Source organism: Condylostylus longicornis, unplaced genomic scaffold, assembly GCF_029603195.1.
Source record: "Condylostylus longicornis isolate FDR11 unplaced genomic scaffold, ASM2960319v2 ptg000004l, whole genome shotgun sequence".
Lineage (NCBI taxonomy): Eukaryota > Metazoa > Arthropoda > Insecta > Diptera > Dolichopodidae > Condylostylus > Condylostylus longicornis.
Window position 1 is genome coordinate 10124856 of NW_026577973.1, and position 15399 is coordinate 10140254.

The window sequence follows — 15399 nt, forward strand, 5'->3', positions numbered from 1 at the left end:
CAAATAAATTTAAACAAAATTTTAAAACACATTTTTCTTCTTGTTTAATCTACTCTTCATTAAAATTTTATGTTTAAAAAAGAGTTACTCGTATTTAAATAGGATGTATAGAAAGTATGTTGCGTGTATTTATGTATGTGTATAATCATGTATACATATTATATATGTATGTGTTAATATGAAACAAAATTAATAATTTACAGAAAATAACTTTTTATTATTTATTTTTATTTATTTGTTTTTAGTAATATATTTTTCATGTAGCTTCTTTAAGTTGATCTAAAAGAAAAAAAAAAGTTATAAAACACAATTGAAAACTCAAATAATCGAAATAGATATGAAATTTATTCAATATAAAAAATATAATTCAAAAAGTCTGTGATAAAAATATTATTTTTTGATAAAATTATTGGGAGTTCTGAACATTCAAAAAGTAAATGAGAGAAATGAAAAATAAAACAGTTGGTGATTAAACAATTATTTTAAAGGGTACAATTTTATCGAATTATTAAAATTTTATGTTGTTTAAATAAAATTGAATATTACAATGCATGCAGAAAAAATAAATATTCGATAGGCAAGTATTTAGAAATTAAAGTTATAAGATTCTATTTAAGAATCAAACTTCTTGTTGAACAGTGATTTAAAGTAAAACTATTCTATAAAAGTGAAACTATAAAGAAATTCTTATCACTATTTCGATCCAATATTTAATAATTTAACAATTTTTAATAAATTATACCTAATAATAACAAGAAATTATATAAAACGTCGATTTAAACTTTCATCATACTTATGTGGTTGATATAAATTACCAATAATGGGTTATGACGATGTTATATCACATTTAGGCGGATTTGGTCGTTATCAAAAACGTGTTTACTTTTTAATATGTTTACCGGCAATTTCTTGTGCATTTCATAAATTAGCTGGAGTATTTTTATTAGCAAAACCCGAACATAGATGTCTTTTACCATTTGAAAATGATACTAAAACAATTGAATATGAATTGCCAACATCTTTATTAAATACTTCATATCCGTATGATAATTTACTTGGTAAATATTCACAATGTGAATATTTTTGGAATGAAAGTACAATACATTGCTCAAAATGGGTTTATGATAAAAGTAAATATAAGAATAGTGCTGTTACAGAATGGGATATGGTATGTTCACGTTCATGGTTAACGGCAACATCCGATTCATTATTTATGCTTGGTGTATTATTAGGTAGTATTATATTTGGTCAAATGAGTGATAAATATGGAAGAAAACCAATATTTTTTGCATCATTAGTCATTCAATTAATCTTTGGAATATTAGCTGGCATAGCACCAGAATATATAACATATACAATATCAAGAATAATTATTGGGGCAACAACGTCAGGAGTTTTTCTAGTTGCATATGTAATAGCGATGGAAATGGTTGGTGCAAGTCATAGATTATTTGCTGGCGTTGTTTGTATGATGTTCTTTTCCGTCGGTTTTATGTTAACCGCTGCTTTCTCCTATTTTATAACTGATTGGAGGCAATTACAAATTGTATTAACATTACCTGGAGCGTTATTTATGTGCTATTATTGGTTTATACCAGAATCCGCTCGTTGGTTACTATCAAAAGGACATAAAAATAAAGCGAAAAAGTTAATACTCAAAGCAGCCAAAGCAAATAAAGTTTCATTGTCTGATGAGTTACTCGATAATCTCTTAGATGATGATATTAGTAAAAAAGTAGTGAATGAAAAGAAAGATTCATTGTTTGATTTGTTTCGTTACCCAAATTTGAGGCGGAAGACTTTATTAATATTTTTTGATTGGTTCGTTAACAGCGGTACATACTATGGTCTGTCATGGAATACCAGTAATTTGGGGGGCAACGATTTGTTAAATTTTGTGATATCTGGTGCAGTTGAATTTCCTGCTTATATATTTTTATTATGTACATTAAATCGTTGGGGACGTAGATCAATTTTATGTGGTTGTATGATATTTGCTGGTTCAATGCTTTTATTAACTGCGGTAGTACCTGAAGATAAAAATTGGTTAATTGTAAGCTTAGCTGCTTTGGGAAAAGCTGCTATTACATCCAGTTTGGGAACTGTTTATATATTTTCAGCTGAACAATTTCCAACTGTTATACGTAATGTTGGTTTAGGTGCATCTTCTATGGTTGCTAGGATTGGTGGAATATTAGCCCCATATTTTAATTTATTAGGAGAAATATGGAAACCATTTCCAATGATAATTTTTGGAGGAATGGCATTTACTGGTGGTTTATTATCACTTCTTTTACCAGAAACTCTAAATAAACCAATGTTAGAAACTATAGAAGAATGTGAAAATTTTGGGAAGAAAGCAAAGAATTTAGTAAAAGATATGGAAAATGCACAAAATGGTCAAGAATTAAAGCTTTTGAACAATTCAAAAAAGAATTTAAATGAAAATAATATTAAAGATAGTGAAACAACCGCAGTACCTATCCAATCTTAGAAATAATGATTACCTTATTATTTTTTTTAAATTAATGATAATATATTCGTTTAGCATGTAAGTAGAAGATAACAATAGGGCATTTTTTTAAAATAATATAGCATTATACTAGTTGAGTTTTTTATATTTTGTACAATTTTTGTTCTTGTTTTCCATATGCGAGTTTTCTATATGCAATTTTCTATATACGAGTACATATTCTTATATATAATCATAATTAAATATTTATTTTTTTTACTTTTGTAATCAATTACGCTGAGATATACATACATACATATATAAGAATAGTAGGTTTTAATTAAGTACGCAAATATAGTTTTGACATTTGTTTTTTACTGAATAATAAATTATTAATTATTTTTTTAATTCTTTACAATACTTACATAAGTATTATATGAAATTATTTTTTAAGATCAAATTTTATATCAAGCCTTTTTTTACAAGATAACATGAAAATTTTGAACAAAATCTTATTCACACAGCAAATGATAAACTGGGTGCCTCATATGTTCGATCGTATATTCAGGTGTGTAAAGTGAGTGTGTATTACATTAAGTCACGATTAATTCATATTGTTTATGAATGTGAAAAAATTAGCCGATATTTTGAATATAAATTGTAAAATCCAATTAAAAAATAACGAATCCGATTAAAAAAATGAAATTTCTGAATGGAAATTGAATAAAAAGCGACCTACATGATCAGACTCTAAATGAAAATAGTTCTTGATTATTTGTATATTGTAAATGTGTGTATAATGTACATATGTATATTTTATTGCTATATATAAAAAAAATGTTAAATAAAATTTGATTCAAACTAAATATAAAAATCAAAATTTTTAATTCTAGCTAAAAGTTTATGATTATAATACATGCATACATGATTTCGAAAATTTTAAAGTATGTAAAAAAAATAAAAAAATAGAACAAAAATTATTGAATTTTAATATTTTTTAATAATTCCTTTAAATACTTTTAAATTATATAATATTGAATATTTGCAAAATTTTATTCTAATAAGTGACTTCCAATAAGAACACGGTATAATCGATTTTTAATGATCTCTTTTGCTCTCTTAGAGTCTAGAACTTATTATGTATATATGTACATAATACATATATGTATGTATAGATATAACTATTCTATAAAATTATCGCTTGATTTATAAAAACTGGTATAATAAGATATAAGTTTACTAGTATATTTGTATTTATTAATATAATACATAATTTTTATATGTATTTAAATTTAAATGTTCTATATAAATACTGGATTTATATATATACATATATATATATATATATCAAATTAAAAAAGTATCTTAAGAGTATGACGCACAAATACACACAAAACCAGAAAAGATTAAAATATTATTTTATGCTATACTATACAATATTATGAGTACTTAAAATTTTTTTTGTGTTTATTTTAATCTCTACTTTTAGGCGTAATTATATAAATAGTATAAGATATGAAAGATCCACACAACTACATATAAGAAAAAGTTATAATTCTCAGACGATTTTAATAATATTAACTTTATATTCAACTTTTTTTGTTTAGTTCTGCATAACATTCAACAATACAACACCACAGTATATTGTATGTGATTATATTTCTGAATACAATATTTTATTCGTATAGGCAGAGTGCGTAATGTTTGTTTAAATATGAAAAGAAAATAAAAGGATAAAAAATAAAATTTTAATTTTAAATTGCAGATCGATTAATAAAAATTACAAATTTTATAAATTCAACTAAATTTTTTTACATATTTACAATAAAAAAAAAACTGAAGTCTAGCGATTCTTTGTAGTTCTATTTATAAAGTTTATATTGTGTTGAAAAGAGAAAAAAAAAGTTTGGAAGAAACATACATAATTATGAATGTATGTATGTATTCAATGTTAAAAAAAAGTGAAGATCTAGAAAACATAATGTAATTCTTAAAGGTCATGTAATTTAAGTTATTTAAAATATTAAAAAACAAAAAAAAAACAGTGTAAAACCCCTTTTTGTACTAGGGAACAAAATGCCTCAAAAGTGATGGTGTTGTACCTAAAATTTATGACAAGATTTTGATATTTTAGACGATATTTGCGATAGCTAATAGTTTAAAATTAAATAATATTATATTTTAATACTCCTTGCATGATTATAGCAATTCATGTGATATGCACAAGACAATGAGTGAATATAAGTAAAAAATATTTTATAAATATTTTACACTTCATATATAAAACTTGGTTGCTTTAAAAAATTATGAAATTATTTTTCCCAGTTTAAATTTTTATTTATTCGTAAACCAAAAAGAAAAACAACATTTTTTGCAATTCAACAAAATGCAGCTACAACATAAAATGTAGTTTAGAAATATCTACTTTCGCGTGTTGGACAGTCGTCTACACTACTTATCGATAAAAAATAATAAATTTGAAAATGTTATTTATGTGTTTCATTTTATAATTTACATTTATTTATTCATATTACTTTTTATAACCATTACGATATTACAATTAAATTAAAAATGTAGAGTATCGATATTTAATATGCTTGTATGTATGTTCATCTAAACTTATATGCATACCAATTTAGTGGATAATGTAGAATTAATGTTAAATACATAAATATCAACTTAAATAAGTCTATATAAAAGTAAATACCAATAATATGTGTCTAAATTTAAGTATATATTTTTTAAGTCGTTGATAAGAATGCATACAAATAAAATTCTATAAATAAAATTATTAATAAAAAATTCCAATTAAATACTTAAGAAGTTGAGATTAAAAAATAAATTAAAAGTGGAATACAGATATTCTCAATTTATTTTTCTATAACATGAAGTTTCTAAAAAAATATTCAAACTTGTGCAAATATTCATTAAATCAATATTAGAAAATTATTTTTAATTAACAATATTATAAAAAAAAATAAATAAACAAAATCGAGATATTTTTTTTTTTTTTGTTCTAACATTTATGTGAATCTTTAAGTATGATTCAGTAATTATCAAATCTAATTATCAAAATTAAAAATTAAAAAAAAAAGAAATAACATATACATATACTTACATACAATAAAACGAATGAAACATTCCATACGATTTTACGTATTTGTGAAGTAATTGAAAAAAAATAATCCATTTATTATGGGTTTTGACGATGTTATTACACATTTAGGTGAATTTGGTCGCTATCAAAAGCGTATTTATGTTTTAGTGTGTTTACCGGCAATTTCTTGTGCATTTCATAAATTAGCTGGAGTATTTTTATTAGCAAAACCCGAACATAGATGTCTTTTACCATTTGAAAATGATACTAAAACAATTGAATATGAATTACCAACATCATTATTAAATACTTCATATCCGTATGATAATTTACTTGGTAAATATTCACAATGTGAATATTTTTGGAATGAAAGTACAATACATTGCTCAAAATGGGTTTATGATAAATATAAGAATAGTGCCGTTACAGAATGGGATATGGTATGTTCACGTTCATGGTTAACGGCAACATCCGATTCATTATTTATGCTTGGTGTATTATTAGGTAGTATTATATTTGGTCAATTGAGTGATAAATATGGAAGAAAACCAATTTTCTTTGCATCATTAGTAATGCAATTAGTTTTTGGTATATTAGCTGGAATAGCACCTGAGTATATTACATATACAATATCAAGAGTATTTATTGGTGCAACAACAGCAGGAGTCTTCTTAGTTGCATATGTAATAGCAATGGAAATGGTAGGTCCAAGTTATCGATTACTTGCTGGTGTTCTTTATATGACATTTTTTTCATTTGGTTTTATGTTATTAGCTGGTTTTGCATACTTAATATATGATTGGAGACAATTACAAATTGCACTAACATTACCTGGAGCAATTTTTTTGTGTTATTATTGGTTTATACCAGAATCCGCTCGTTGGTTACTCTCAAAAGGACATAAAAATAAAGCAAAAAAATTAATTCTCAAAGCGGCCAAAGAAAATAATGTATCGTTGCCAGACGAATTACTTTATGATCTCCTAGATGATGACATTAATAACACGGAAGTGAAGGAAAATAAAGATTCGGTATTCGATTTGTTTCGTTATCCAAATTTGAGGCGTAAGACTTTATTAATATTTTTTGATTGGTTTGTCAACTGCGGTACATATTATGGTCTGTCATGGAATACTAGCAATTTAGGCGGTAATGATTTATTAAATTTTGTGATATCTGGCGCCGTTGAATTTCCTGCTTATATATTTTTACTATGTACATTAAATCGATGGGGACGTAGATCAATTTTATGTGGTTGTATGATATTTGCTGGAATAACACTTTTGTTAACTGCAATCGTACCTGAAAAAGAAAATTGGATAATTGTAGCTTTGGTTATGTTAGGAAAATTATCGATTACAGCAAGTTTGGGTACTGTTTATATATTTTCAGCTGAACAATTTCCAACTGTTATACGTAATGTTGGTTTAGGAGCATCCTCTATGGTTGCTAGAATAGGTGGAATATTAGCTCCATATTTTAATTTACTAGGAGAAATATGGAAACCATTTCCAATGATAATTTTTGGTGGAATGGCATTTGCTGGTGGCTTATTATCACTCTCTTTACCAGAAACTTTAAATAAACCGATGTTAGAAACTATAGAAGAATGTGAAAACTTTGGAAAGAAAACAAAGAATTTGGAGCAACACATTATTACAAACGCACAAAATGGTCAAGAATTAAATCTTTTAAACAATTTAAAAAAGAATATAAATCAAAATTCCTCCAAAGAAAACGTTAGGGAATCAGTTCATTCCAAAAATGATGAAAAATATTAATTGTTTAATTCAAATAAAATAGGAATAAATAATTTAATATTTAATTTTGTAACTTTACATATTCATTGTTATAGTTGGATAACAATTTGTGTTTAAGGCCTGTTGTATATTAAATTGTGTTGCGATATAATTTTATTTTTTATACCTCTATTATAAATTCAATCTATTATGATTCTATTATATTTTTCCAAATAAAATTATCACATAAGTACATAAATTAAAAAGTCCTTTTTATAATTACAAATGTTTTATAAATTTTTCTCATGTGGTTGTGGATAGTGTTAAGATATCAATTATATTTTTAATAGTTAGTATAGTTATAGCCAAATTATACATATGTACATATATAAGAATTTTTATCATAAAATAATATAAAATATGATTGCTTAAAAAAATTTAAAAATAGAAATTAGCCGAAGATTTGAATTTCGATTAGAACAAGTTGATTCAAAGACGTTTTGCAAGTCCACAATTTTAAATTTTTAATTTTAAATTAATAAGCGAGTAATTAAAAATTTAGTGAAAAATTGTATGACATATAAAATGATTTACATTTTTATTTGTCAATAAAATTTATTTAGAACTTATAAAATGTATAGGTACTTAAAACACATAGTACTTAAAATGTATTTAATTACTTCAAATCTATTGCACAGAATTTGTGAGTAATTCGTTTACTTGAAATCATATCCGTTTAAGAACGAAAACTAAAATATAACTAATTTTTGAGTATAGATTATAATAAAATAGATTTTTTGTATTTATTTCAGAAAAAAGCTAAAGTGTGACATATTTATCGTTTTTGTAGCAATTGTGATACATATTATACAAATTATTACTCTGCTCCGCAATACATCAGCATGAATAGAATACTATTAAAAATATTGCAACAGTAAAAATAAAAATATAAATGTGTGTATTTACATATTGTATTTTTCATGCTATAAAAATTATTCAAATATCTATATTCTACGTACATATTACAATGTAAATAAAAACAAAATATAACACATTTTTTTTTGTTATACTAAAAAATATATAAATGCCTGTATAGTATTTTTATTTTTATTAATGGTACATAGTACAGTACTACTACATACTAAAAAAAAATATTCTCAGATATGTTTTTCTTTTTTTCCCATTTAATTCTGTTATTTTAGTTCTGCGCAAGAACGCCACAATACAACATGTGATTATTTTTCAACATGCCATCATAAGGGCGCGTCATATAAATTTTGATAATAAATTTCAGTATAGTTTTGAAAGCACAATAATTTCCTTTATTTTTTTCTTCTTTAAATATTTTTAATAAAAAAGAAAATAAATTACTTTCAAATTAATTAATGAAAAGTAATAAATAGAACAATAAATTTTTAATAAAAAAGCATACGAATAATAAATAAGAACACACTCCTATTAAAATATCGTAGTGCGGTACGTGAAATTAAAATATTTCAATCTGAAAGAAAGAAATTGAAAAATTATAAGTAGTATAAAGTAAATAATTATGAAAACAAAGAATTTTGTAAAAATTGTGTAATTAAAATTTAGTTGTAGTCATAAAATAGTAAAAGAAAAAACTTGTTGAAACTTTTGTTTTTCATATTGCATTTGAAGTTAAAATAGAAATTAAAAGGAATGACAACAAAACATGTCTAAAATTACTCTTACTCTTTTTTTTGTAACAATTATGTTAAAAACGTGCTTAAATTTAAGGGACAATAGTTTATAACTTTTATTAGAATTTGCCGTGAATTTAAATGCCGGTTTTCGATTTTTGGTGTAAAAAAAAGAGCAAAGATTTTAAATATTTGAAAATATTTGTGAATGATAAAGTATAGAGAAAAAAAAATAATTGTATAATTTTACCTTGAAATCAAATGTGTACAATAAATTTATAGCTATATTTAAAAATAATGTGAATAAATAAATTTTTTTGCGTGTTTTTAAAATTCTTCAATAAATACCACAATGTTTTTAGTTGTTGCCCAGATTAATTGCACTTACACGGTATAATACTGTCACATTGTAAACATTAAAGTTTTGAATGTTTTAGGCTCAATTTAATATTTTCACGATATTGCAAAAACTGTAAAAACTTAATTATTGAAAGTTATTCATTTTCAAATTCTTAACAAAAATAAAGGAGTAAAGATGAAAACTTCCTGAAGAAACAAATTTTATAAGGATTTTTGTTTTTACAAAACGTATTACAAAGCATGTAAATAAAAGTGTGTATTCCGTTTTAACACTAAGTATTTTACTTTCACTGTTTTTTGTGTTATGATAGCATTTTATTTCATAATTGCGATAAAAAATTATGATTTACTTTTTTTTTAATGCAGATTGTAAATTTTATTTAAACAGAAACCATTGTCATATATTTTTTAAAACTAATTTCGTACAAATGTACGCCTTCACTATGTTTTACGTGATCTATTCGAAGGGTTCAATTTTATTCTTTCTTAATTAATTTTCTTCCTTAGCTTAAGTTTGAATATCATTTAATCATTTTCATATTTTCACATTCAATATATTGTTTAAAAGTTGCTTTCGATGTCAAAGTCCTATGAAAAAGATGGCAAATTGAAAGGTTTCAAAACATGAAATTTGTTACCTACCGAAAGTTCAATAATTTAAGTTCAATTGTTTGGAATGATAGATTGAACTGAGTGACAAATGACTAATCAAATAGCAAAAAATATCACTTGGTATAAACTTTTTCTAAAATCGTTAAATTTAAATTAATTTTTTTTTTATTAGACATTTTTTGTTTGATATTTTTCGCAAAATAATTTTTAAAATAACTGTAAAATTATTCGTAAACTTCATAATGCAATATGAGAAATGAACTTTTTTTTAATAGTAGTTACCGCAAAATGATCAACTATTAAGAAAATGAAGTAAATAATAAGAATTAATATGAAAGACTTATTTACATATGCTTACCTATTTATTTATAAATAAAAAATGTGTGATAAGAAAGTTTTTGTTTGATAGTTTAGTTGAACACTGTGGAAATTAATAACCAAGAAACAATAAGTTTGAAAAAAATTAATCAAAAAATAAAAATATAATGGTTGCACAAAACTTTTAACAACACAACTTTTTAAATTTATTCAAACTCGCAAAATTCTATTTAAATAATGCTCTGTAATTAGTAAAAGGTTGATTTAAAATTTTAAAATATTTAATAATAAAAAAAAATAATTTTTTATTAATGTTTTTAACCTTATTTCGTTACAAAATTATTTAGAACAAAAAACACTCTACAAAACAAAAAAAGGCAGTTTAAGATATTTTTAGCTTGAGCTTTATCACTTATTGTGAACATAAATTGTAATTAAAAAGTTAATAAATATTTTGTATAGAAATACGAACAGAAGAAAACATTTTAAAAGTTATAATTTTTTTCTAATTAAACTGTTCATTATGGGTTTTGACGATGTTATTACACATTTAGGCGAATTTGGTCGCTATCAGAAGCGTATTTACTTTTTAATATGTTTACCTGCAATTTCTTGTGCATTTCATAAATTAGCTGGAGTATTTTTATTAGCAAAGCCCGAACATAGATGTCTTTTACCATTTGAAAATGATACTAAAACAATTGAATATGAATTGCCAACATCATTATTAAATACTTCATATCCGTATGATAATTTACTTGGTAAATATTCACAATGTGAATATTTTTGGAATGAAAGTACAATACATTGCTCAAAATGGGTTTATGATAAAAGTAAATATAAGAATAGTGCTGTTACAGAATGGGATATGGTATGTTCACGTTCATGGTTAACGGCAACATCCGATTCATTATTTATGCTTGGTGTATTATTAGGTAGTATTATATTTGGTCAAATGAGTGATAAATATGGAAGAAAACCAATATTTTTTGCATCATTAGTCATTCAATTAATCTTTGGAATATTAGCTGGCATAGCACCAGAATATATAACATATACAATATCAAGAATAATTATTGGGGCAACAACGTCAGGAGTTTTTCTAGTTGCATATGTAATAGCGATGGAAATGGTTGGTGCAAGTCATAGATTATTTGCTGGCGTTGTTTGTATGATGTTCTTTTCCGTCGGTTTTATGTTAACCGCTGGCTTCGCATATTTTATAACTGATTGGAGGCAATTACAAATTGCATTAACATTACCTGGAGCGTTATTTATGTGTTACTATTGGTTTATACCCGAGTCCGCTCGTTGGCTGCTATCAAAGGGACATAAAAATAAAGCGAAAAAGTTAATACTCAAAGCAGCCAAAGAAAATAAAGTTTCATTGTCTGATGAGTTACTCGATAATCTCTTAGATGATGATACTAACAAAAAGGAAATAAACGAAAACAAAGATTCTGTATTTGATTTGTTTCGTTATCCAAATTTGAGACGGAAGACCCTATTGATATTTTTTGATTGGTTCGTTAATAGTGGTACATATTATGGTCTGTCATGGAATACTAGCAATTTAGGTGGTAATGATTTATTGAATTTTGTAATATCTGGTGCTGTTGAAATTCCAGCTTATACATTTTTATTATTTACATTAAATCGTTGGGGACGTAGATCAATTTTATGTGGTTGTATGATATTTGCTGGTTCAATGCTTTTATTAACTGCGTTAGTACCTGAGGACCAAAATTGGTTAATAGTACTGTTAGCTATGTTAGGAAAATTAGCTATTACATCTAGTTACGGTACCGTTTATATATTTTCAGCTGAACAATTTCCAACTGTTATACGCAACGTTGGTTTAGGTGCATCTTCTATGGTTGCTAGGATAGGTGGTATATTAGCCCCATATTTTAATTTATTAGGAGAAATATGGAAACCATTTCCAATGATAATTTTTGGAGGAATGGCATTTACTGGTGGTTTATTATCACTTCTTTTACCAGAAACTCTAAATAAACCAATGTTAGAAACTATAGAAGAATGTGAAAATTTCGGAAAAAGAAAAGAAAAATTAGTACATGAAATAGAAAACGCACAAAATGCTCAAGAATTAAGTTTATTAAATAACTCAAAAAACAATGTAAATGATAATACTAAAGCCAATGGTACATTGCCAATACATTCTGAAAATAATGCAAAATATTAATTTTTCTCTTAAACATTATAAGTAGTATTTTCTTTTTTTATTATAAGATTCGCAAAAGAATATTCTTCTTATTGTAGTAACTATTTTAATAATATATTGTCTATATTCAAATTTTATAGGTTCATAGTGACCAAAGTTTATATTCTGAAAAGTGGTAGTGCAGATCAAAAAGTACCCGAGGTGATATACATAACAATATATGAGTTTATTTAAAATCGCTTGTTACAACGTGTTTTTCACTGAGTGAAATGGTATTTAAAAGACACTTTAAAATTTTATTGTAATTTATTTTAATAACTTTGTATTTAATACTTATTGAGTAATTTACATACTGCTGCAGTTATTAGATTTTTTGAAAGATATTCCCAATATTTAAAGATAGTTAGCTAGAAAGTATCAGAAAGAATTATTGATATCTATCAGTATTATTGATATCTATCTTGTAAATATCAAAGCTATATGAAAATAAAAAATAACTACGAACTCTTGTAAAGTTTATTTAAAAAAATTGTTCGAAGGAGAAAAGACAATATCATTTTATCTCTTTATAATTAAAAATTGTAAATTTTGTATGGAATAGCATGTTTACCTAGTGTAAATGGCCTCCACGACTTTGCTGGCACATTAGCACTCTTTTGTTGAAATTTCCCATGATTGTTTTGCATAAATGTGTTTCAATTTCGTGAATACAGCGCTTTGATACTATTACCTCATTCAAGGCGTGGGTGGTCGTGAGTTTTATCGCTGGAGTTGATTTTGCTCGAAAAATCAGCATCCACTTTTTGTTGTTACATAAATCATTAAACGAACTCTCTTCGCTGTGCGTTGTCAGTAGGCTTCAGTTGTTAAGTCAATTGAGAATATGTTGTTGATATAGCTTCTCCAAATGTCCAATTCTTGACCACGACGCCGAATTAATGTCGCATTTTATTTGGCGCAAAATGGTGTAAAATTCAAATCTTGCGTGAATTTTAGTACACATTTTACAAATAATTTTTTTTGCTACATCTCCTGTACCGTAACAGAAATTATGAAACATATGAGTAATATTGAAAAAATTTGGGAACTCAGGTTATAAGAGCAAAAATATCGGCAAGTTTTCGTTAAAATAGCTGTGTCTCGGAAACTATTGAGATTTGGCACACATACTATGGAACAAAAGTTTTACCCATTTTTGATCTTTTAACCAATTGTATATATTGTTGTATGCCTTTTTGAATCACACTATATTTCTTGGTTTAAATTAATAATAAATCCAATTTTTAAATTTTCCATAATTTACAAAATTTGAATAATAGAAATTTATTTAAGTAGCTGGCATTTAAATTATTTTAATGTTGTATCTAATCAGCGGCGGATCAACCATATATGCAAAGTAAGCATTCGCAATGGGCACCAGAAACAGGGGCGCCATTGAAAACATACAAAATCACTAAATTTAAAAAAAATAAAAATTCCTTTAAATTTTTTCCATTATGTGGTTTTGAAAATTAGGTTTTCTGTTTACAGCGAAGACAAGTAGATAACATCCACAAACATAGCACATATACAAACGTTACAAAACAAAAACCTAAAATTTTATTTATTTTTATAACTTATCTTGAAATCAGCATGACAAAGTTTCAAGAAAATGATTTATTTTACGCAGTGTGCTCTGTTTTTTCTATAATATTTACTACTTTAAAAAGGAGAGGTGTGACGCCTTCTCTGGAAACGCCATAGAGGACAGACCGGGCCTGTATCTAATAGCTAATACATTTTTGGGAATTTAATATAATTTAAGGTCTATTCAAACATTGTTAATATATTATTAAATTTATGTACTAAATATCTGTAATAATTTGTTTTCTCTATCTTCAAATACAAATTATAGCGTATAAATATATATTTTTTTTAAATTAGTATTCACACAATGTGTTAATTTTTATACATTTCTCAATTTCTTAAATTGACTATAAAACATTTTTATTAAGATTCGTTTTTATAAAAATTTAATTTTCGTTTTTCTTCAAAATGTTTTTCAAAGCGCAAATAAATATTAGAGAATAAAAATGAACATTTTGATATTAATAAAAAAAAAATTTTTATTGCATAATCATATTCAAAATGGCCCTTAAGCACAGTATTTAATTTGTGTACGAAAGCAATGAACAATAATTTAATTAAAATCCAATTTAAGTTCGTTACACAGTATGATAAACTTTCAATTTTGAATAATTGTTCTGTTTGATCTTTCGATTTATAAATTAATTTCTTTATACTTTCCGTTATTTTCTTAGAAAAATTTAGTGTTACCATATATAATTAGTGGTTTGAAAAGAAAAGCACTAGTTTGTTTTTTCAAAGCATTGCTCAAAATAAAAATTTCAAAGTTAAATAAAAAACAGTTTTTTAATTACGAAAATATATGTCTCGTTGTTTGTAATAGTTATTATATAGTTAATAATAATTATCAAATAAGTATAAATGTAGAGTTTATCATTTTCCTTCCTCTATAGTTTTTTTGTCATGTCAAAGTTAGCCAAGTTGTGAAATAGTAAACAAAAAGCGTTTACTGTTTAGACTGTACGAAATTTATACTGAATTGAAAGTTTATATACAACAGATGTAAGAGGTCTTGTATTTTTATGGATAATTTTGTGTAATGTGTTATGTAACACAATGCTATTTAAAACAATTGTGAATAAAACCATAAATTAAAATTATTATCAATTAATTTTTTTTTCTTTTCTATATTTAAGAAAATATAGTGTGATAACACTTTCTTCGATTAAATAAATTGAACTGTGAAAAATTGTTATCGTATATGCACATTTAGAATTTAATTTGGTTTCTTTTTTAACTCTTTCACTACCAAATCTTTTTTTATAAGAGAAATGCTTAATATCACGTTTGTATAAAGGAGAATTCCATACATTGAATGAGAATTTCAAAAAATATTAATAATTTGAAAT

The 15399-nt window shown here is 24.9% G+C and overlaps 3 protein-coding genes across 4 annotated transcripts; all 3 read left to right on the top strand.

Moving 5' to 3' along the window:
- Positions 1-760: 760 nt before the first annotated feature.
- On the top strand, positions 761-2658 carry LOC129608078 (organic cation transporter protein-like). The gene has a single exon (XM_055519401.1). The coding sequence runs from the start codon at positions 821-823 to the stop codon at positions 2492-2494; it is 1674 nt and encodes a 557-aa protein (XP_055375376.1). The 5' UTR covers positions 761-820; the 3' UTR covers positions 2495-2658.
- Positions 2659-5548: 2890 nt separating this feature from the next.
- LOC129612948 (organic cation transporter protein-like) lies at positions 5549-7330 on the top strand. Its single transcript, XM_055526812.1, has one exon. The coding sequence runs from the start codon at positions 5648-5650 to the stop codon at positions 7328-7330; it is 1683 nt and encodes a 560-aa protein (XP_055382787.1). The 5' UTR covers positions 5549-5647.
- Positions 7331-8070: 740 nt separating this feature from the next.
- Positions 8071-14048, top strand: LOC129608175 (organic cation transporter protein-like). Of its 2 annotated transcripts, none has more exons than XR_008696872.1 (2): positions 8071-8827; positions 10197-10270. XR_008696872.1 is itself a non-coding variant. In XM_055519531.1 (2 exons), exon 2 carries the CDS (start codon positions 10763-10765, stop codon positions 12443-12445), a length of 1683 nt encoding a protein of 560 aa, XP_055375506.1. In that variant the 5' UTR covers positions 8071-8827; positions 10587-10762; the 3' UTR covers positions 12446-14048. The 2 variants fall into 2 exon arrangements, 1 of the variants encoding a protein (XP_055375506.1); XM_055519531.1 differs by lacking the exon at positions 10197-10270 and adding an exon at positions 10587-14048.
- Positions 14049-15399: the final 1351 nt, after the last annotated feature.

Coding starts and splice junctions, on each gene's coding strand:
- LOC129608078 (XM_055519401.1), top strand. CDS start 821: ATGGGTTATGACGATGTTATATCACATTTAGGCGGATTTGGTCGTTAT.
- LOC129612948 (XM_055526812.1), top strand. CDS start 5,648: ATGGGTTTTGACGATGTTATTACACATTTAGGTGAATTTGGTCGCTAT.
- LOC129608175 (XM_055519531.1), top strand. CDS start 10,763: ATGGGTTTTGACGATGTTATTACACATTTAGGCGAATTTGGTCGCTAT.